The sequence below is a fragment of the Rhinolophus hipposideros genome (assembly GCF_964194185.1).
Source record: "Rhinolophus hipposideros genome assembly, chromosome: 15".
NCBI classification, from domain to species: Eukaryota; Metazoa; Chordata; class Mammalia; order Chiroptera; family Rhinolophidae; genus Rhinolophus; species Rhinolophus hipposideros.
In genome coordinates, this window is record NC_138061.1 from 64,933,670 (window position 1) to 64,958,458 (window position 24,789).

A 24,789-nucleotide genomic window follows, 5' to 3' on the forward strand; every position below is an offset into this window, starting at 1 on the left:
TTGGCAAAATCCAGTGCCTGTAAGCAGGAAGGTCTTTCTGGGGTAAAGTTGCCCTTCCTTGAGCTCTGTATAAAGATAGGGAGAGGTATGCAGTGGGCCTGTCGAGGGTTGAGTTCTCCAAAAGCATCCACTTAGATGGAATTTGAGGTACGTGATATCAGAGTTTAACACCTGTGAAAGGAAGGGACAAAAGCAGATGGGGCAGAGGAAGAAACTGAGCTGTAATGCAGACGCTTCAAAGCCTCAGCCTGCGGGGAGCACCCTGGAGCAACTAGTACCCATGAGAGTGTCTACTTCAGACTGGAGTGGTCAGGCCTTTGGACTCTGCTTCACCTAGTTGCTGGGTAAAGCTGCACCAGGAAGGCAGTAATCCCAAATGAACCCAAGGTCACCCTGAAAGATCAAGGACCCTGAAGGAGCTGATAGCTGAAGACCATCCACTGACCACACACTCCCTGCAACTAGGAGTCAAGTTACTCCATGATGGGGGAGAGGGATGGGAGGGAAGGGGGTTTGGGGGATGTAATGGACAGAACAATTCCATGTCTACCACGGGACTCAATCCAGGTTCTTGCAAGCTCCCAAAAGTGTCATTCCTTAGGCCAACAACTTTTTCTTAAATATTATTGTAGCAGATGTTATTAATGCCTGTCCCATATCCCTTTAGCCCACCCTTAGGTTCATCTGTAGCTGAGGTGGACAGTTCTTGTTGAGGCTACCAGCTTCTGCTTTTTGCCATTAGGGTCAGTGAACTTTCAATTACAGACAAATCTTTTTAAAACATGCACACACACATGTGCATGCACACACACCCACATACACACACACACACACACACACACACACACACCACTTGAAAGAAAAAGTGTTGCCTTTTTAGATGTCAGATTGTGCAGAATTTTGGAGCCAGAAATTAACACAGTGCTTTGAATTTAAGAAATTGGCTGGCATTATTGGAAGAGTCATCAGAAATAGTAATTTGTACTTGCAGTTTCCATGAACAAACTTCCATTATCCTGTAACTAATAACATGACTGGATGGTGATAGGTAATTGCTGGCATCTTACCTTCTTGTCAGCCACAATATTAGCTTTGGAGTTTCTTATGTGAGTTGTAAGTTACCCATAAAACACATTGGGCAAACAGGATTTGATGAAATAAGAAGGAAATTCTTTTTACAAATTAAATGTTTACATTATAGATTTAAATCATGGCATTTACGTATTGGTTCCTTCCTTAATTAATCATTGGCTCATGTTGCTGAAGTTCATGTTAACAATGGAATGTGTTTTCTTTGCAAAGAAAGACTGTTCTGTTGGTTTCTTGCTGGAGGGCAGGTTATCCTGGTACATGCCCAGGCCTGGAAGTTATCTACATCCAATTCTGATTCTCTTAGTGCCATCCTTGACATGTTAAGCCAGGGTCTTCAGCTATAAACTGGGAAAAGAAAAATGACACATATGACTAATTTCATGACATACATGACTAATTTCATGACATATATGACTAATGACATATGACTAATTTCATGACATATATGACTAATTTCATGACATATATGACTAATTTCTTTTTAAAAAAGAAATTCTAAACAAAGCTTTAAAAAAGGTCAGAAGATGAAGCTAATCAAATAGAACTGGTAAATCAATATAAAGAAGACAGAATTTATGGGAGTGAAAGGGGCATAATTGTGATGAGAGTTTGGGAAGGAGATTCCTGGTTTTCAGGGAGGTAAAAATAATGAAGTAAGTTACATAGCTCTCCTCAGAGAGAAACATTCCAGATTTTTAACAGAGCTACATTCCTCCACCCCCAGATTTCTAAAATGTTAAAATAACAAAATTAATTTTTTAATTAAAAAATTAAATCTAAAATTTATACAATAAATTTCTCATGTGAAGCTTTACATTGCAGATGCAAACTGATTTAATGCATAACATTTTTGCAGCACAAATATAAGTGAATTTTCCATAATGCTTTTCACTCCTTCATGAGAAGAACATGTGTTTTGTTTACAGGAAGACCAGCTCTGCTGTTCACTCTTTGGGGAATCTGAAGAAATTGTTTAATCTCTCAGAATATAGATAAGACAGAATTTTCATCACAAGGTTGTGAGGATTACGTGAGATAATGTGCAAACTAACAGAAATCTGCCATATGAGAGATGTTATTTCCTTTTCCCATACCAGCATGCCCACTTCCTCACTGTTCTTTTTTTACTTCTTGGTGTATCAGTCAGAGTCCTGCTAGGAAAACGATTGAACACTTGAGGTGTAACTTTTAGCAAAGGGACCGTTTACAAAGGTGTAGGCAGGTTATGGGATGGCGGTGATCCCGGAGACTAGCAGTAACAGGGAGGCAATCTTACCTCTGGGCTTGAGGAGTGGCGGGGGGGGGGAGGAAGGGAGACCCATTACCAGAATCTGGGGAGAGAAGCCTCTTGTGAAGGAACACAGCTATGACAGGAAAGGAGCCAGGGGAACAAAGACTCTGGGACTCTCTCTTTGCCTATATCTGCTGCTGCTGCCACCTATGTCACCCAAACCCAGCTAGAAGGCAGGGAAGAGGCAACTGGAATGATGCTGTCTGTAGAGGGCAGCCCTCCAGAGCACAGAGTAGGGAGCGGGGAGTGGAGAGAGTGGTCTACAGGGTGACAGGAGCCTATGTACTTCACTTGAATTAAAAGCTTGATACAAAAGGCAAAAGGCAGTCATTGAAGTGAAGCTCATTGAAAAGGATTTAGAGTCATCCTATGGTGACTCAGAGTGATCCCAGAGGAGCACATGCATACGTACATGTGTCTGGGGATATACAGATGTAACCCACTGTAGCTGGCCTAAATATATTTGACCAGTTTGACCTTTAGATAGGAGAGCACACAATTACAAAGGATGATCTTTTCAAGGGTGGGGCTTCCATAGTTCCTTACACCTTAAAACTAGTTTCATAGGTCCTCACACTTTGGAAAGTCTGCAGGCAGCTGGTCTGGTGGATGAGTCTGGTCTTTCATTCTGCACCCTGTCCCACTATAAGTGACTCGCCAGGGACTCTGCAGGCAGAACCAACATCTGGACCTGCTCCAGCGCTGACAGCTGGTGCTTTGGACAACTGAGGCTCCTCATCACAGAGGCTGGCCAAGGTCACTGAAACTCTCCACGTGTTCAAAGACGTATTCCCAATCACTTATCTCCACCGTGGCGGGGGGGAATAGTGAAAGTTCCCCTGTTATGGAATAATACATAGATGAATATATATCCCCAACTAACAATACTCTTCTGTAAACCTACCTGTCAGCTGAAATAGCTGACAAATTAAAAAACACAGACATAATCCTTTCTTAATGATTTATTTGTGATAAAATATACATAACATATACATTACCATTAACCATTTCTAAGTGTACAGTTTAGAGGCATTTGGTACATTCACATTGTCGTGCAACCATCACTACCACCCATCTCCAGAACTTTTTTCTCTTCCCAAACTGAAACCGAACCCATTAAACATTAACTCTTCATTCCTCTTTCTGACCTGTAGCAACCGCCATTCTTGGTCTCTTTGAATTTGATTATCCTAAGTACCTCATATAAGTGGAATCCTACAGTATCTGTCATTTTGTTACTTGCTTATTTCACTTGGCATAATGTCATCAAGATTCATTTATGTAGTAACGTGTGTCAGAACTTCATTCTTTTTTTTACAATTTATTTATTGGGGTGACAATTGTTAATGAAATTACATAATTTCAGGTGTACAATTCTGTATTACATCATCTATAAATCCCATTGTGTGTTCACCACCCAGAGTCAGTTCTCCTTCCATCACCATATATTTGATCCCCCTTACCCTCATCTCCCACCCCCCAACCCCCTTACCCTCTGGTAACCACTAAACTATTGTCTGTGTCTATGAGTTTTTGTTTCTCATTTGTCTGTGTTGTTCTTTTGTTGTTTTTGGTTCATATACCACATATCAGTGAAATCATATGGTTCTCTGCTTTTTCTATCTGACTTATTTTGCTTAGTATTATATTCTCAAGATTCATCCATGTTGCCACAAATGGTCCTATTTCATCTTTTCTTACCGCCAAATAGTATTCCATTGTGTATATGTACCACAACTTCTTTATCCATTCATCTATCGAAGGACATTTTGGTTGTTTCCATGTCTTGGCCACCGTAAATAAAGCTGCAATGAACATTGAACATAAAAACTCTTGTTTTTATGTATAAATGTTTTCAGATTGAAAAATAATTCTGTTGGTTTTCGCAGAGTGCAGGAGTTTTGTTTTTTGTTTCTGTAGCGGAGGAATGGTAAACATTCTTATTCATTTTGGCAATGAAAACAGGAATAATGCATTTCTCTTAATTAAAACAACATATAATTTTTATAATTACTTTTCTGGTTCACATATGGCCAGGAAATTAGAAGGAACAAAGACCAGAGAGATGAGAAATTGGACTCAGGTGGCAAAGCAGAAGACAAGAGAAAGATATGAGATGAAATATAATTTTTGCTAATCAAATTGGCAAGTATTTTCTGTTTAATTTTTTGGGGTGACATTTGTTAGTAAAATTACATAGATTTCAGGTGTACAATTCTGTATTACATCATCTATAAATCCCATTGTGTGTTCACCACCCAGAGTCAGTTCTCCTTCCATCACCATATATTTGATCCCCCTTACCCTCATCTTCCACCCCCCACGCACCCCCCGCAAGTATTTTTAATTTTGAAAATAGCATGTGTCAAGAAGGAAGTTGAGAAATTACCCTCATGTCCCACTATTGGGAGTGAGTATTGGCTCAGTCAATTTGGAGAGCAATTTAACCTATTAAAACGAAAAATCTGCATACATGTACAAGGAACTGTGATCAGGATATTATAGCTGCATTGTTTGTAACAGTTAGATACTGGAAATAATCTAAATGTTCATCAATGGGATAATGACTAAATAAATCATAGCATGCTCATAATTGGCAATACTTTGCAGTAGTTAGTTAGAAAGAGTAATTTAGATTAATTTGTGATAAAATGAATAGCCATATTGTGAATATTTCAAAATTTGCAGAATTAAAGGTATAGAATTAGTTTATATGTGTAAACACACAAATCAATGCCATATATGTACATAAACATCCCGAAAAATCCCTGAAAGATTAAACATTAAACTCATAGTTAAGATTACCTCTGAGGAGATGAGATGAAGAGTGGAGTGAGTGGTGTGTGTTGGCTTGGAGGGAGAGTTGGGGTGGGAGGCGCAAGGGATTTAGTCTTATTGATAAAGTCTGATTTTATTTTCAAGGAAATTATTTGTGTATTATTTGTTGAATGAATCTGATTAAGGGTTAGTTTTTTTCCCTCTGGGTGTGTTTGTCTTTGCCCAGATGGTAGATATGCTAATCTAAACTGGCTGGGCATTCAGGCACAAATAGCTTACCAATCCTTGCACAACAGGATTTATGATCTCTCCCTCCCTTCCAGTACTCAACAGATGCCAGAATCTTTAGGAATGAAAGGGGTCCATCATACCTAGCTGTGAACTAATGATAGTGGTACCCTCCCCTGAATAAGCAGGTTCTTAGTACCCTGCTAAATGAAGCTATGTGTACGAGTATATCTGCAGGGAAGTTGCCATTTTATGTAAGTAGACTGGAAAAATTATACTTCAGGTAAGGTTTCCGGGACATAATGAACCCTACAGTCTCTAGTCTATTAAAGCTTTTCTGTGACCTCCGTTGAGCTAGCTACTTTCTGAGTTCTGTGTAACACCAAGAAAAGGAGGCTCCTTCTTGACTTCAGCAATGAAAGTTGAAAACACTGCCAAAACAACTCTGTATGCCAATTCCTTCTAATTAGTCTCAGATTTATGTATTTTTTTCAATTTAAAAATCCCCTCTTGTTTCAAATTAACTGCTTATAAATCTTTCTGTTTGGTAAACTGGAAAATTTTACCTAGAGCCCTTCTAAAATGAAGTTGTTGCGCAAGTAAAGTTCTCTTGACGACAATATCAAAAACAAAAACTGGGGACAGAGCCAGGAGTGCAGTTTCCAGGCTCTCGGCCTCATGTACTACTCGGGTAGTAAATGGCCATCAACTGCGATTGGATGGCCATCAGCTTTGGCTAGTTGGTTGTCAGTTGTAACCAGTGAGCTATTGGCCACTAATACAACTGTCGTGGCTGAGGTAGAAGAAAATGGGGGCTAGCAAGAAGATGGTGGCTGAGCTGGCAAGCGCGGATTGCAGTTAGCCCGGTGGAGTGTGGGTTGCGGATTGCAGAGAAGTGGATGGCAGGTTGCAGATAGTGTGGCTCCTGCTTCCTGTGTCTCCAACCCAGTCGTCAGCGAGACTATAGTGATATGACTCCCCTCCCTATGGCTCCGTGGGTGGTCCTTTATGGCCTCACCATGTCCTGTGTTCTTATGTGGGGAGAGGGACTAGAGACCCCACATGACACCTCGCATGATAACATTTTGATTATCTGAATTCTACACTACAAACTCCAGTGTGTTTCCTTTTTTCCTCTCTGTCACCCTTTATAGCCCTCAGAGTTTTTTCCATACTCTGAAACACCAATAGTAAGTATAATCTGTAGGATCCACTTGGAATTTACAATGTTGAATTCTTGTAGTATTGCCTGTTGTATTGTACCACTGGTTGTTTCTATCGTTTTATTTCTAGCCCTCCTTTGAAGTTCCTAATGCAGTGGATGATTGGTTAGACTCTGGAAGTAGCTGGCATGTAAACCTCATTAATCCTTGGCTCCCTAAGCCAGCATTGGCTTGGTGCTTGGGCCAGCCTCGTGGAAGACCTTCCCTATGGTCCATTAGTCCACGATGCTCCAAGGAAACACGGGGCATCCTGCTAGTTCTGGGCCTCCCTAATGCCAATGGTCCAAGAGAGGTCAACTTCAGCTTCTAAACCTAAGCTCTTTTTTCCCCACTACCTTCCAGGGAGAATGGCCCAAAACATATCCCATCCCAACCTGGGACCCACTACATAATTGTGGGGCCCACTTCCCTGTCTCTATGGGCCTTGCAAGTGAATTCTCACAACTTATGAGAAGCAAGTCCTGGCTTCTCTCCCCTGTGACAGCCAGCTCTTTCTTCATCACTTTCCCTCTGACACAGAGACACATTGGCTGTCAAGGTTTGCACCATGGAACAGTACCACTCACCAGGGAATTCTTTATCCCAATATTTCTTAGTGTCAGGAGCCTGGGAGCTTGTTAGAAATGCAGTGTGTCAGGGCCCATCTCTGTCGTACTGAATTAGAACCTGCATTTTGACAAGTTCCATGGGAGACTTCTGTGTACCCCAATGTTTGAGAAGCGCAGACTGGGGCACTGGTCCTGAGATCTACCCTGACTTCATAGATACCCTCACAGATAGCTCCTATAGGACTTTCACTGGTTGCAATTTTAATCGTGTAGGAATAGAAAGAGGATGACCGGGAAAAGGACAGGAAATTATTGAGCTGGGTGAAATGATTGCTGAAGCACCGATTAGGACTATCCGTGCTTCTGTAATGGAAGCAGAAGTGAGCTATGACAACAGAAAACACCCTGGGTGGCCGCAAGGAGGTGGTAGAGTAATGGTGGTGCTGGGTCTCTAGAGCTGTATCATCTGGGTTTACCTCTGTTCTCTGCCACTCACAGACTATGCCGCCTTGGGGAGCATTAAATGACATGAATCTTGCAAAATGCTGAGCACACTGCCTGGTACATTGTTTATTCAACTACTCTCTTATGTATGGTGCCGTTGCCTTTCAGCCAAATACCACCAAGAACAGACCTGCAGTTGAACAAGTTGAGTTTATTAATCATTGCATTGAGGGAGAATGCATACTATAGAAACCATGGGGTCATCTCCATAAGAGGATGTTGGAAAGGCCTTGTGGGATTTGGACTTGTATTCATTGACTTTGGGAAGGGTTCAAGTGGGCTTTGCCCTGAATTGGATGCTGGTAGGAAGCAGAGGAACCCCGTGATGGGGCATCTTACTAAATCCTATGTAGAAGGTGGGGAGACAAGAGTGAGACTAGAGCTAGAAATGGTAAAGAAAGAGCAGTCACATCAGCCAGATGGGGGATGTGCGCTCAGTGAGTGGTGGAGACAATGTTCCTAAATTTGTCTGTGTTCAGATATAAGAGCAAGTGGTCTCGTTCTGTCCTGACCCATCTTAGTCACACTGTCTGACATTCATGTTCTGTGAAGTTTCTTATGTTTAACAGAAAAACATCAAGACTCAGCTGATAGTACCAAGGCAACCCCTAGATGCAAGGTGCTGCTTTTTTCTTTTTCATTGGGCATTTAAGTTGTTTCCAATTTTTCTGCAATTACAAACAATTCTGCAACAAATATCCTTTTACATGTTTTTCATATTATTCGAAGTATACCTTTAGGGTAAATCCCTCAAATTGGAATTGCTGGGTCTAAAAATACATTTATAGTTTTGCTACATATTGCCAAAGTCTCCTTCAAGAGGGTCATCCTCTCTTTTGGGTTTCATTCCCACCAATAATGTATGAAAATGCCTTTCCCCCACACTCTGGTTGATAGAATGGCTATCATATTTTAAAATGTTGCTGCTCTGCTTTGTTTACGGTGGCCAAGACATGGAAACAACCAAAATGTCCTTCGATAGATGAATGGATAAAGAAGTTGTGGTACATATACACAATGGAATACTATTCGGCGTTAAGGAAAGATGATATAGGAACATTTGTGACAACATGGATGGATCTCGAGAGAATAATGCTAAGTGAAACAAGTCAGACAGAAAAAGCAGAGAACCCTATGATTTCACTGATATGTGGTATATAAACCAAAAAGAACAAGACAAACAAATGAGAAACAAAAACTCATAGACACAGACAATAATTTAGTGGTTACCAGAAGGTAAGGGGGTGGGGGAGTGAGATGAGGGTAAGGGGGATCAAATATATGGTGATGGAAGGAGAACTGATTCTGGGTGGTGAACACACAATGGGATTTATAGTTGATGTAATACAGAATTGTACACCTGAAATCTATGTAAATTTACTAACAATTGTCACCCCAATAAAATTAATTAAAAAAAATGTTGCTGCTCTGATAGGACAGAAATATTTTGTGTACCGTTTTAATGTACTTTTAATTTTGAATATTGGGACACGTTTTCATACATTAAGTGTCGCGTCCAGCGCAACACGGGCAGTGAGGGAACAAGAAGGGGCAGCTTTGGGTTAAGTTTTAAGAAAGAAAGAAACAGAGACTTAATGCGGTTAAATCTTAGAGGGCCAAGGGGTCTCACAGTCAGCAGAGACTGGAGCCTCAAAATGGGCCGACTGGTGGCATTTATTGACACTCATACAAATACAAGAAAGTAACATTATTTCTTACATGGTCTGTGAGACTCATACATCATAGCAGAAAAAATGTTTATTTCAATCACCCTTTGTCTGTTAACAGCCGAGGCATAAAGTCCCATGATGTCTTAACTACGATATGTACCCTCCCAGGGACAAGTCTCTCATGTAGTAACAGCTCCGTTGAGGTAAGTGGAGAGAGCTGATATTATCACCCTCATGACTTCTCTCACAATCAGGTGAGAGAGGAAAGCCAGAGTCAGCAGTGGCTTTTCCCAGGCAGGGGGGAGGGGAGGCAAGGCTGCTTCCCAGATCTTCTAAGGCAGCTCCTTGGGGGTCCCCACTCGGTTCCGCCTGGCTTGAGTTGTTCCCCCCATGGGGAATCTTACTCATCACTGGCTGCAAACCATCTTTTGGGGACCAGATAGACACAAGGTGTAAAACAGAGATAAGCAAAGTCCCAAAAAGGCACAGTCTCACAGACTTTTCTTTCCTCAAGGAAATACATGTGAGGACAGTCAGCTAGGCTGCTGTGTGACTACAATTAAGGACCTTTTTTCTTTTTTCTATTGTTACTATTGAGTTTTTGATCCTTTGCTGCTTAATCTTTAAGAGTTCTTTATTATTTGGGATATTAGCCATTTGTCTGTGATATATGTTGCAAATATTTTCTCCTCATTTGTCAATTGTATTTTGACTTTGTTTATTATTATTTTTCACATGAAAAAACACTTTATTTTTATGCATTCAAATTTATCATTTGTTTCTTTTATATTAATTGAGTCTGGCTTTTGAGTCATAATTAGACTTTCTCTACTGAGGTTAAAGAAGAAGTCATTCCAGAAAAAGCAGAGAACCCTATGATTGCACTGATATGTGGTATATAAACCAAAAACAAGACAAACAAATGAAAAACAAAAACTCATAGACACAGACAATAGTTTAGTGGTTACCAGAGGGTAAGGGGGGTGGGGGGAGGGAGATGAGGGTAAGGGGGATCAAATATATGGTGATGGAAGGAGAACTGACTCTGGGTGGTGAACACACAATGGGATTTATAGATGATGTAATATAGAATTGTACACCTGAAATTATGTAATTTCATTAACAATTGTCACCCCAATAAATAAATTGAAAAAAAAGAAGAAGAAGAAGAAGAAGTCATTCATGTTTTCTGCTAGTGCTTGTGTGGTTTCCTTTTTTACAGTTAAATCTCTAATCCAGTTGGAGTTTATTTTTATGTAAAGTGTTAGGTATGGTTTTACTTTTATCTTTTTTTCAAATTGCTACCCAGTTAGTTGTTCCAGCATTATTTTTTCAGAAGTCCATTTTTGCCCCAGTGGCTTGAGCTGCCACTTTTATCAATATGCTAAGTTTCCAAATGTGCTTTGGTCTGTTTTGAGTTTTCTATTTGTTTCCAATGGTCTCTTTGTCTACTCTTGCACTGATACTACACTGTTTCATGTCTGGTAAGGCTAGTCCCCCTCAGTTTTCCATTTTAATGTTTTCCTAAATGTTCTTGCGTAACATATTTGTTTTTTTCCACATTGTATTCTTGCCCAAAATGCATAATCTGAATTTATTCATGAGGAAACAGAGAAACCCAGATTGAAGGGAATTCTATAAAACAATTGGCTGATAGTCTTCAAAAGAGTTAAGGTCATGAATGAAAAACTAAGATAAAGAAATTGTATACGATTAAAGGAGACTAAGGAGGAATGACAAATGCACTATGTAATCCTGGATGGGATTCTGGTCCATAAAAGGACATGGGACACGTGACAAAATTTGAATGAGGCCTATAGATTAGACAATGGTAATACATTGATATTAATTTCCTGGTTTTGATTGTACTGTGTTTATGTAAGATATAAATATTTGGGAACTGGGTAAAGGAAATATGGGAATTCTTTGCATCATTTTTGCAACTGTTTTGTAAACCTGAAATGATTTCAAATTGAAAAGTGCAACAATTAAAAGAAGAGAAAATTTAAAATTATATATAATTTGTATATACTAATATATTATAGTTTATATATAAAATATTTCAATATTATATGTAATCAATATCTTTGCCACATGCAGGAGTTGAAGACTTGGTACTGGCAAGAGTGAAGCAATGGGACATGAATGGACCTTGAGCACATTATGCTAAGTGAGATAAGTCAAACAAAGACAGAGAAGTACTATATGTTCTCAGCTATATGTGAAATGTAAAAAAAAGTCAAACTTGTAAAAAATATAGAGAGTAAAATGGTGGTTACCAGGGGATAGGGGGTGGAAGTTAAAATTTATGTCGTTTAAGGGTATAAGCATTCAAGGAGTACTAAATAAGCCATACTTATCTAATGTGCAGTATAATAAATATAGACAACAATATTGTACTTTAATTATGTAATGTGATGAATGGCTATCATAATATAATATATAAATGTATCAAAGAAACACATTGAACACCTAAATTTACACAATGTTATATGTCAAATGTATTCAATAAAAAAGGACTGGATAACACACACACACACACACACACACGCATACACACAGAGGGAAGCGAATGGGTGAGGAAAATGATACTGATATCACAGCATCCACTGAGGGAGCGTTTCCTATAACAGTTCAGCTTTAGTTAAATTGTTGGTGCAGGAATTGGACTCCTAGGACAGTTACCGTGTTTCCTCTACAGGACTTGCCAACCACTTCTGGGTGATGATGTTGGTATTACTTGAAGTTGCAGGCTGTATATCTGCCTTTTGATGTATTTGGCTGAGTAGTTGAGCCAAGGGAGGTTGGGTGCTTAAAAGAAAAGCAAAAAATTCTTGGTTAAACTGAAGATTTCATTTGAGAACCAAAAACCTGAATGAATAATCTCTTAGATGCGGAGGCATGTATTTTCTCTGAAAAATATGTATCTTTTATAGCAAAATCTTATTGGAGATTTATATTACTGAAAAATAAACTGAGATAAATATGCAGAAGTGTTATTCAATGTCATACAATATCAAAAATCTAAAGAATTGCAGCAGCTTTAAAATTTCAACTCTTATTATAATATTTAAAAGATTGTAAACTTATCAAAATGCAAATGAATTAAGTTTTAAAATACTATACACCAGATAACTTTATCTGAATTCTCAGGCATGGTTATGGCAGTGCAAGAATTCTCTAACGTGAACAAATTCAATAAAAAGAATGACTCAAAAACATTTGCAAGTCTACAGTGGAAGCGCCAGTAAAGAGAGCAACACTGAGCATACAGGAAGGGGAGTTTCAGGCAGCCCCATCCCAGGGGAGACAGAAGGGGCTCAGTCAAGAACATGGTGGTCACTGACCGACCCTGGGCAAGAGCGGGGATGGCTTTTCCAGAGACTGGAAGAAAGGGACTGAGGGAGCATGCAGCCCGTTGCTTTCGTTTGCCTAGCACGTTTTCTCCCTGCTTTTGGCAACAGTTCCCAATTTTTGTTTTGGGACCCACTTATATCCGTTCCATGTGATCTTGGTAGAAGTGCCAATTAGATGAGTGGGAATATGGCCTAAGGGAAGCCAATCAGATTCTGTTTATCTCAGGAACTTGAAACTTCAGCGGAGAAACATACAAAAGGAAATGATTGGAGTGCAATCATTCTGATGGCAGTGGCTCAGAGAAGGCTGTCCTGAGTTTCTCTGGTTTATGCTGTTCCCAAGACCTGTCTACTAACTTTTCCTTAAGTTCTGTGAGCAATGCAGTATCTTTCCCCAAAATTGTATTTTGTTTGACTTTGCCAGTCAAATTCAGTTTTGTGCAAATAAAGAACTGCATGAGATACACAGATGTAGACATAGAAGCATTGTAAGTATGAAGTGACAAGGCGAAGTCTGTTCTCGCTGGTGGAAGCAGTGGATAGTTTGAACAATGTGAAGTTACCATAGACAGCTGATCAAGGATAAGTATAAAAATTAAAGGTAAGTAAAAGGACTGCTATTCAGTGATGAGGGTCCAGCTAAGTTTGTAGAATAGGAATGTGTAGTGATTTCCTTCAGGAACCTAGGTCCAGGAAAAGAGAAAGAGCATAGTTGGACTCATTCAAAGTTAGGAGCTAGCTTGAAAGAAAAATAGCAAAATGGAGTTACTATTGTCAAAAGAACAATCTAAAACAGATCCAGGAGTCCTCTAGGAAGCTAACACACCCTCCGTGTGAAACTGAACTTCTGAACTAGGTTAAAACTCAAATGGCTACATCCGGATACAGTTCCTGTGACTTGCTCTCCATCACTGAACTCTACATTAAAAGAAATAAATTTTTCACCTAGCAATAGACATAAGCAATCAATCAAGTATTGCACAGTGTAAGTCTGTATGCCAGCACCAATCACAGCTCTTTCAAAACAACTTCCTTTAGGAAGTCTTCCCTCCCCTTTTCTGTCTTTATAAACTCTGTCTCTTTCTCTCCCCCTTGGACACAATTGGGTTTCTTCCCAAATCTGTGTCTTGAATTGCAATTCCTAAAGACCCCCTCAGTAAAGCTTTTGTTTACCTTGTAGTTCTTGGTCAAATTTGACTGACATTACGATCAAAGATTATATGTGAGAAACATAATGTGTGGATATTAATGGCTGTCAAGAGAAGTTGTAGGCTAATATCATGGGCTCTAGGCAGAACAGGCAAGGAAATAAAGCAAAAAGTGGGGGAAAAGGGGGCAATGAGGGACTTAGGCTTGGGTTAGTTGAGAACAGACTAGGGCATGAGGGAGAGAGAGAGAGAGATCTGAAAGTTTAAGAGGCTGCTTTATTGCATCCAGATTTAGAAGCCATACAGTTTCAGATTATGAGGTCCAGGGTGTGGATAAGCAGGGACTTTGAGAACTGGAATGTACATTAAGGTTATTCAGGCACATTGAAGCAGGTTCATCCACATGGCCACTGAAGTTGCCCATGATGATCTCAGGTGAGACGCAAGTTTGATAATTGGCTCACCTCAATTTTACCACCAAATTGTAAAGTTGTTGTTGTTTTTTAATATTAATGACTAGGGTAATAGCTGGGAGTTTGTAGATGACAACTTAAAGTTCCCTTAAAAAATGAAGACTAGCTATCGTGTAATATAGTGGCTAACTGTGTGGGTTCTGGCTCCGATTCTTTACTGGTTTTCTAACCCTGAGTAAGTCACCAGAAGTAAGTTATCCTCCCTGTATCTCAGTTTTCTCAACTATAACAAGGGGTGGGAGGAAGGGATAATACTGTATTTCCCTGAAAATAAGACCTAGCTGGACCATCAGTTCTAATGTGTCTTTTGGAGCAAAAATTAATATAAGACCCAGTCTTATATTATACCTGGTATTATATTATATTATATTATATTATATTATATTATATTATATTATATTATATTATTATTATACTATATTATATTATGTAAGACCCGGTCTTATTTTACTATATTTTACTGTATTAATTTTTGCTCCAAAAGATGCATTAGAGCTGATGGTCTGGCTAGGTCTTATTTTGGGGGAAACATGGTAGTATCTACCTCATAATATAATTGTGAGAATTAAATATGTGTAAGGTGTTTGGTAAACATTGAGTACTTCACAAATGTTAGCTATTATTTGTTAAAGGGAAGACAGATATATAAATACATTATAATATAATGTAATACTTTATGAGGAATATGTTTACAATAACTCAGGGGGCACCTAAATCATATTTGGAATAATCGGGAGTCATTACTGATGTGACAGAGGTGAAAAGAAAATCCAAGAGTTGGACAAATAAAGGGCATAGGAGAAATGGTAAGATCTGTGTTTTGTTTTAAATTTATTTTTAAATTGTAGTTGACATTATATTAGTTTCAGGTATACAACACAGTGATGAGACACATATACTTTATGAAGTGATCAGCACGATGTCTAGTACCCATCTGTCACCATCCATAGTTATTATGATGTTGACTATATTCCCTATGCTGTACATTACATCCTCATGCCTTAGTTTATAATTGGAAATTTATACTTAATCCCATTCATCTGTTTCACCCAACTCCCCAACCCTATCCCACCGGCATCCATCAGTTTGTTCTCTGTATCTATGAATTTGTTCATTTGCTTTTTAAGATTCCACATATGTGAAATCATACAGTATTTGTCTTTGTCTGACTTATTTCACTTAGCGTAATACCCTCTAGGTCAGGGGTGTCCAAACGGTGGCCTGCAGGCTAACTGCGGCCCGCAATCCATTTTTAATTGGCCCGCAGCAAATTCCAAAAATATATTTAGTTTACTTAAATAAACCAGGTGAGGCAATACGTACTTCACCTCGAGTGAGTGGCCCGGCTGTTTGTGTATTTTACCGCATATGGCCCTTGGTGAAAACAGTTGAAAAAAGTTTGGACACCCCTGCTCTAGGTCCATCTATGTTGTCGCAAATGGCAAGGTTTCATTCTTTCTTATGGCCAAGTAATTCTGTTGAATGCTCGCTGTATGGCAGGTACAATGCAAGCTATTGCACAAACAGCACTTCATTTAATAACATGTCCCTGCAAGGTATATATCCTCCCTTTACTGGGGAAGAAAGCTCACAGTTAGAATACTTGCCCTTGGGTACAAGATGGAAAGGAATTGGGATCAGTATTTAAAAGGTAAGTTGGTTTGTCACAAGAGGGACTCCGCAGTGGGAAGGAACTTCAAGGAAGTGTGAGATAGAACAGCCAGATCACTGAACACTACTAGCAGGGAGCTGGAAGAGTTGAGGATGGATTCAGAAGCTAGGATCATAGCAGAAGGCTGGACTTGCATCTCAGTGCAATGTCTGTATGGTGTAGAATTAACCCCTGGTTGTTCGAAAAAGGTGAAAGCATTCGCAGGCTCTACAAAGTGGGAGAATGAGAAAAGGTTTTCTTAAAATTAGGGCAGAGAGAATGCCCATGGCAGTGTTTAAAGAAGACGGCTGCTGTGGGTAGTCAGGAGGGGATGGGGTAGGGTGGGGTTGCCCAGGCAGAGTGGAGTCAGAGTGGACAGCTGCACCAGAGTGGAAAGCTAACTTCTGGTTGGCTTTTTGTTATATAGGAAAGGGGGAGTCAGTCAGGCAGATTTGAGGGCTGATTTGAGGGCTGACATCCTTCCTGGGGTCTGGTCTGAAGATATTATCTCTGGACTCCAACATGGCCATAGCGACCTGGGACTAATGTGTTACCAGTAAAAACAGCAAGGGAGTTGTAAATTGCATTCCCGATGTCAAGGCGCCTGGGGATTAAGAAATTGCTCTTTTCAGATTAGGATGTTGTTAATTAACGAGGTACGGGTTTGCTTGAGAAAGGGAACAGAGTTCTTCAGTTAATCAGTGAGGGGAGAAACAAAGAGAAAACAGATGACTATCAGGATGGATCAAACTGCAAACAAACTAAGTCTAATTACCGGTGGCTAAATAGAGAGCTATGCGGTGAGTCACACTGCAAACTAGCGAACTCTAATTACGTTATTGATTCCCTGAATTTCCCCCTTACAATGCCCAGAGAGTAAAAGATTTTAAGCAGGACCTACACAGTGAGTTGAAACACAGCACGCCGTTGATGGCCAGATAGGTCATTGTCCACTTACTGAGCGCCTGTGTACAGACGCCCAGAATGGAAGCGGACTATAAACAAGGAACAGGAGAAGCAAGGAAGGGGTGCCCACATCCCCCCGACGTCTACAGCCCGGAGGCTGGTCCTTCCTGTCTCGAGACGCGAGCGGCTAGCAGCGCGCTCCAGGGTTAATCGTGTGCCGCCACCTGCGCCCTCGGGTGAAGGGCACCCCGGCCCACCCCAGACCTTCAGCGCCCCCTGGCGTCAGCACCCCTCCTGCCTCCAGCTTCCCTGCCCCTGCCCCGCTGCAACCCTCCTGAATCTCAATTTGCATCCAGCAGCTTCCTTCCTGCAGCGCCGCAGGTCCGGTCACGTGTGGGCTGGGTCACGTGTGACATGGTCACGTAAAGCCAGGTCACGTGAGGGGCCGCGGGGCTGGAAGCTCGGCTGCTGGACATCTGCGGGCCTGGGCGGGTGCGGCCCTCGTGGTGCCCAGGTGCCCCGAAGTGCCCCGCCGGGATGGTGAGGACGGCAGGCTGGCATCGGGCCGGGCCGGGCGACGGCCTCCCGGAAGCTCAGCCCCCTTCTCGCCCTTCTCGTTGCAGATGAACCGGGCGATCCCAGCCCGGGAGCGGGCGCCGGCGTCCGAGCCGGTGTGGGAGCGGCCCTGGTCTTTGGAGGAGATCCGCCGCGGCAGCCAGAGCTGGTCGCTGGCGGCCGACGCGGGCGTGAGCGGCGGGTCCCGGACTGAACGGGAGCGGGGGGAGAGGGGGCGCCTGGGGGGGCGCGTGGCCTGCGGGGGGACCTGGAGCCCGGTTCTCCTCCCGGCCGTCCCGTGACACACATCCTTTATCGCCCCCGAAAACTTCGTGGTGGCAGAGCCCAGGCACTCGGGAGGGCGCGGGCCCTGGGCGTCCCTCTCGGACGGGGCCCAGACGCGGGGGCTCCTTCTGCGCCGCGCAGGCCGCTTTGCCCCGCGCCGCGGGATTGCTGTGGCGCTAGTGTGGCGAGTCCGTGACGGTCCCTGGGCCGAGGGGGCGGTGGACAAGCCAGTATGTGGTCATCGTGGCGTGGGGTTCTTCAGGCTGTGGTCCAAGAAGCTCAGCACTGTGATGCCAAGGTCGCATGTGAATAGGATTTTTTAAAAAGGGGTTTGTTATTTTGCCCTCTGTGACCCTTGTAGAATGACAACCAAACAGGACTTTAAAATTCCTCCAGAAACGAGACAGCGAGGCAGCAAGTTGACTCCTTGTCACTGTTTTGATGAGCTTTCTCCATTTTTCAGGGCTACTTGGTCTTAGCATTGACAAAAGCGGCATCCCTTGTACATTCCACACACACACACACACACACACACACACAAAGGTGAAAGAAAACGGGTCATTTTTTGTTTTGACACAAAGAACAGATGCATGTAATATTGATACTGCTGTACGTTTATTGTTTTTAAATAGCTGCTACAGTTTCTACAGGAATTCTCACAGCAGACTATCTCTAGGACCCATGAAATCAAGAAACAAGTGGACGGACTAATTCGTGAAACTAAAGCCACAGATTGTCGCCTACATAATGTCTTCAATGACTTCCTTATGCTGTCTAATACCCAGTTTATTGAGAATGTGAGTTACTTAGTTACATCAGACTTATACATAATGCTTTTTTGAGGAGCAAGAGCCATTGTGATATTAAGTGATCTATTATTAGTTTCCCTCCTAAATTTTGATGGAAGTGGTGGTTCTTGGTAAGTAATTAAAGCTTCTTTCTGTAGGATTAATGCCTTTTTTAAAAAGTTAGTAAACTTTTTTTTTAAGCACTTAAAAAAAATCTAACAAACTTTACTCAGATTCTAGTCTTTCTATTCCTTTTTAGTTTTGGCAGTATTCAGCAGTTGTGCTGAATTGCAAGGCCCTCAAACAAGCCTTGTTACGGAATATTCTGTAGAGAGAGCCATGGCCTTGGTCTGATGCTCTGGACCACCAGTATGTAGCTGCAGTCATTGCTTGTGTTCATTTTGTTCTGATAAATTGTATTAAAGACGTGTGTGTCCATTTGGAATATTCTCAACGTTTCGTTAATGATGGCTGAACCTATGGTATAGAACCAACTTTAAACAGATTGCTGGGCCACAACCCATGTGTGATTTTTGTCTACGTATTTATTGAGTTTCTGTTAAGGGCTGGGTCCTAGAAATACATAAATTAGACAGAGCTTCTTAGAAAAGATCACAGTTTTCTGTTCCAGAATAGAAAGGAAGCAAGCGTGGCTGGAGCCCGGTGATTGAAGAGGAGTCTAGTAAGAGATGAAAGTGGAGAGGAAGCTTAGTTAAACTGATCTGTATGTCTCATAGGGTGACTAGCTTCGTGAACGTCAGCATTAATTAATCTGAGAAGAGAGAATTAATAAAGCAGGCTGTTTTCTAAGATTGTTAGATGTAAAGTAATAGAAAAGGTTTTGAAAATTGCAGGATTATAAAAAGCGAAGATTCTAGATTCTTAAGAGAAGACCAAATATTGTCATGCAGGTATCTTACGCAGTATGTTTGTGCATTTTTTAGTAGTTCATTGAAATGCCACCAGTAGCCTTTTTGGGGGGTGGAGGGGAACTATGGGGACAAAGCCCCAGAAGCAGTTTCCAGGCTCTCGGCCTCACATAGAAAGGTGCTGGCTGAGGTAGTAAATGGCCATAAGCTGTGATTGGATGGCTATCGGCTGTGGCTAGTTGGCCGTCAGCTGTCACCAGTGAGCCATTGGCCACTAATATAACTGCCATGGCTTCGCTAGCAGAAAATGGGGGCTAGCAAGAAGATGGTAGCTGAGCCTGCAAGCGGTGCAGTGAGGGTTGAGAATTGTGTGGCTCCTGGTTCCTGTTTCTCTAACCCAGCCGCCAGCGAGAGTATAGTGGTATGATTCTCCCATCTATGGCTCCATGGGTGTTCCTTTTTGGCCTCACCATATCCTGTGTTCTTATGTGGGGAGCCGGAGCAGAGACCCCGCAGGCCGCCCCGTATGACAGGAACTATGGGTAAAATAATGAGATCTTAAAGGTCATACAGATCTCTTTCCCAGTAAGTTTAAAGTACTCGTATAACAAGTATTCTGGTAAAATCTGTAGTCATATCCTTGTTGGCTAAAGAATGTCCATGCTTGGTCTTGAGCATCTTTTTCATTGGAAGAGGTGGTTTACGAGACTCTCATCTCTACTTTACTGGCATATGCTGCCCCATCATTTTTCATCAAGCTGAATTTGGAGTCCTTTTAAATATGCTTGTTGCTCTCATTCTGTAGTCAGTATTAGGCAGCCCTAGATGGGACAAGGAATAAAGTTGGTAGGCTTCTTTTGTGCCTGATGTGCCCATACCACATTGGTACTGAATTGGAATCAGATTGATACTTTGGGGGTAGAGAGCATCATAAACTTCTGAATTGTATTCTTCAGATCTCGTCAGATCTTCTTTTTTGTCCAGGTTTTCTTAATTCTGAGTTTTCCATGATCTAGTTTTTGTGGGTTTTTTGTTTTTGTTGATTTTTTTGGGTAATAGTTCTTTATTTCTGTTCACTTCTTGGATTCCCTGTTTTCCATCCATCTCTCCGTCTCCTTAGTACTTTATGCCTCTTCCTTTTCCTGTCTGCAGCCACAATTCCTTTTTTGATGCACCTGTTGTCACTGCCAAATTTAACTGTTTCCCAGACCTCCCTCTAATACCACATGTTGTTTCCATTCATGGCAGAGCATGATGATGAGAGTATGGCTAAAACTCTGATAATATATTTGGCAGTGATTTGGCTCTTTATGTGCTTCCTTCAAACCCTGACACTGGTACTCATGTGTTACAATTCTGGCTTGAATGATGGTGCCATTTGGTTTCATGGTGGTTTATTAGAAAGATATTCAAAGTCAGGTTAGGTTTCTGCATTTTAGTGATTAACCTCAGAGGCAGCTACAGGGTTGCAAACTGCATTATGGAATTAGTGAAATGGAAGAGCAATCAGGATTTTCTAGGGCAAGAGAAATTAGTACCTTTAGGAAAGGCTCCAGAGGGGGCTCTGAAGGAGGAGAAATACTAATTAACAGTGCTTCAGAATGTTATCAGCAGGGAGCACAGTTCTTAAAACTTCATTAATCTGTTAATTTAGGAATTTCATTCTGAAACCTTAAGTGACCCAGTTAATGACTTTTTTAGTAGTACTTCCCACAATTATAATTTTACATTTGTTGATATGATTTGATGCAGCGAACGCCCCTACTAAATCGAGCCCCAGTTTTTGCTAAATGTTTTATTCCTTGGGCCTAGCACAAGCTTGCTATATAGGGACTCGGTGAATATTTGAATGAATGAATGAGAGAACACATACGTGAAAAGGAGCAGGGCTCTGTGTAATCTGTTAAGAAGTCCCCTGCTCCCTTTTTCTCCTATTACCCACCTTCACCTTTTACCATGGCTCCCCAAATGAGGAAAAGATGCTTTAAGTGGAAATACCCAAATATTTAAAAATCCTGAGTATGGCTACCTGATCTGAAGATGATCAAAGAACACATGATAAATACTTCATAGCTGTGAGCTCAGCCTGGTGAGGGTGCAGGAAGTTAGCGTGGATGATTCTCCATGTGCTGAGCACTTGAGATGCACAGTCCTGTTCACCCTCACAGGACACCATGGTTTTATGTATTTGCTGGTTGGCTTCTTAGATGTCATGTTTGGCTTTCGAGCTGCAGACCGTTGCTGTCTTGTGTGGTAGTTTTTAATGACAAGCAAGAGAAAAAGTAGGATGTTGGAATTGTTCAGACTTCAGCGTGAAGTTCAACCTTTCAGATTACCTGGTCTTGCTGTTTAAATTCTGAGGTAACCTTGGTAGCTGCCATGTCATAAAGTCTCAGTTTTAAGAATTACTTACTTTTTTTGTTCCTGTGTTTGAAAATTACTTGCCAATTTTCTGATCTTTATAGAACAATTAGAAGGGTACGGAAAAAGAAGAAGCATTTGAAATTTCATCAGCGAGAGGGGAGCTGCTCAACATTTTGGCATATGTATTCCAAGTCCATTTCCTGTGCAGACATTGGGCTTTAAGTTTTTTTCCTTTCTTGTGATAAAAGTAATGAATGCTTATTGTAGAAGAGATTGGCATAGATAAAAAATGTTAAAGTGTAAAAAAATTAAAACTACAAAAATCAGCAGTAATTCCACCAACCCAATTTACCCACCATTGAACATATTGGCATATTTCTTTCTAGTCTTTCTTTTTTTAACTTTAACCTTTTCTAGATGATGTGTGTGTGTGTGTGTGTGTGTGTGTGTGTGTATTTGCACCCTGCACTTTTCTTAATGTTAACTTACTATTTTATAAGTATTTTAACATATCTGTAAGACTTTTGTGAACTTAAGTTTTATTGATCTTACTCTATTTTACCACTACATCATAATTTATTTAACAATCCTTCAAAATCAAAAATTTCAATGAAGCATTTCATATGTCTAGAAAACAAATAATAATTACAGATGCTAATAATATGCACTACCCTCCATTAACAGATTTTAATAGTTTGCCGTATTTGTTTTAAGGTCAACAACTCCCCACTTTTTTTTAACTCTAAACAGTTCGGGCGAGGGCTTCTTTGTATCTGCCTTCTTCTCCTTACCTGGGGAGTATATAAGTGTGGATGTGTATGAATGTGTACGTGCCGTATGAGGTATGGCCTCTTCTTTTTCCATATGGGTAACCTTTATAGTTCTTTTCCTTACTGACTTTCATGTATGAACACATACATGTACATGTGTTTATGTGAATATGAAATCAGGCTTACATGTAATTGTGGGTCTGTTTCTGGCCTCTGTCTTTTATTACGTTTATCTGCTGTATGCCAGTGTCACAGTCTTCAGTAGATTTCTAATAAGTCGTATAAGGCCAAGTCCTGATTTCTTTTTTTTCAGAATTGTTGTGGTTATCCTTGGCTTTTTATGCTCCTGTGTAAATTTGAGGATTATCTTGCGAAGTTCCACAGAAAATCCTATTAGGGTTTGGACTGGAATGCATAGAATTACAACTTTGGTGTTCGTGACTTTATACTGTAAATTGTGATGCCAGGAGCATCTCATTGTTTGTGTTTATGATTGTTTTTCCTGGAGCTAAGTTTCACGAAGTAGAATTCTGGGGTCAGAAGATACGGACATTTGAAAATAACATTGCTGATCAGATTGGCAGATATTTAAAAAGGTGGACAAGATCTGCTGGCAAAGGTTTGGGAAATGGGCACTTGAATACATTGTTGGTGACAGTGTGAGTTTTCATATATTTGTTGATAGTCATCTTGAACGAGCTATTAAGATTAAAAGAACAGTTTTGTCCTTTGACTTGGTAGTCCTATTTTGGGAAGCCTGTCAAAATGAAAGGGCCAGGGCCTATGAATATATGTGCATATGTTTACAGCAGTTTGTTCATAAGAGGAAAAACGAAATCTCCTAATCTTCACCAATAGGGGACTCGCAAATTAATTATGGTTAAGTTCATACCATAGAATATTATGCAGATACTAGATTAAGTCAAATCTATATGCATTGACCTAGAAAGTGGCTTATGAGGACATTAAGTAAAAAATGGAACAGAGAAGAGTGTATAGGATGAATAGCTTTTTATTTAAGAGTAGGAAGGGTGGAAGAACTCTGAATATGTGCAAACATCTATATATATTTGTGTAAGAGCTACAGGGAACAGAGGAGCACACACCGAGCTTAAATTAGTTATTCCAGGGGTTAGGTGGGAAATGGGGAGGGAAATATTTTTAAATGTATCTCTTTTCCATATACTTTTATATCGACTTTTTAATTTTAATTGAGATACAATTCACATTCCATAAAATTTACCCTTTGAAAAGGTGTGCAAGTTAGTATGTTTTAGTATATTCACAAAGTTATAACCAATACCAGTATCTAATTTCAGGACATTTTCATCACCCCCCTGTTTATAACAAGCATGTTTTACTTTGGGAGTTTATAAGACAATAAGTACTTTAAAAATAACAGGAAATCACAGTGAGTTGCTGGAGTGATAGCTCTATTTTGGAAAACAGAAGCCTGCCTTCCATGCCCATGGGTCCATCAAATGCCTGGCCTTCTGGCAAATCATTGGTGGGCAAGGCCTGTTTTCATATAAATAGGGTAATAAAAATTTACCAACCATTTTAAGTAACAGAATGAAAATAACGTTTACCATTTCTATTGCTGAAAATGTTAAAGCTCTTATTACCTAGTAGATAAGGTCTACCAGTTGACATTCTCATTAGCCTCGCATTTGAGTTATCTGTATCATTGCCCCATCAGCATTAAATATTAGGTTAAACAAAAAGGTGTGAAAACTGGTGTATCTGACTGTTTTTGTGACTCCTTAGTCAGCAGTGAGGTTGAACTTCTATTTATGTTTCCCAGTCATTTGTATCTTTTTTTTTCCTTAATTTAATTTTTGGTGAATTGACTACTGTTCTTTTCTTTTTATCCCTAACTAGTGGCTTCAGCCATTTGTCAAATAATCATTTCTTCCTTGTCTATGTCATTTTTAATTTTGTATTCTTACATTGTGATTTATTCAAAATGATGTTCTGACCATTTAAAAATGAATTTGCTTCCATATTTAGCGTGTATATGATGAAGAGGTGGAGGAGCCAGTTCTCAAGGCTGTGACAGAAAAGGCAGAACAGGTACTTCATTAAATCACTCTTCTGTTGAGTTCCTGGCTTAGAGATGAAAAGTGGTGGAGGTTTGTAATGTGGCTGGTGGGGGTGGGGGGTATGGGGGGACCTGGGGAGGTCTGCTCCTCATAGCCCAGTAGTCGAACGCTTTTTGCTTCTGAAATTTACTGTATTAAGAAATATATAGTAAAGATCCTGAATTCTGGCTTAAGGATAGAGCACAGTT

At 40.6% G+C, this 24,789-nt stretch overlaps 1 protein-coding gene across 12 annotated transcripts in view; it reads left to right on the forward strand.

Annotated features, from left to right (window-relative positions):
- Positions 1 to 17,261: 17,261 nt before the first annotated feature.
- WASHC2C (WASH complex subunit 2C) overlaps positions 17,262 to 24,789 on the forward strand; it is a 52,861-nt gene continuing 45,333 nt past the window's right edge. For 11 of the 12 annotated variants that reach the window (XM_081075111.1, XM_081075118.1, XM_081075116.1 and 8 more), the window contains exons 1-4: positions 17,269 to 17,408; positions 17,492 to 17,614; positions 18,341 to 18,505; positions 24,510 to 24,572. In XM_081075111.1, coding sequence (XP_080931237.1) covers positions 17,406 to 17,408; positions 17,492 to 17,614; positions 18,341 to 18,505; positions 24,510 to 24,572 — 354 coding nt within the window. In that variant the 5' untranslated portion in view covers positions 17,269 to 17,405. Of the gene's footprint in view, positions 17,409 to 17,491; positions 17,615 to 18,340; positions 18,506 to 24,509; positions 24,573 to 24,789 lie in introns of all 12 variants that reach the window. The other variant, XM_081075119.1, reaches the window with a different exon arrangement.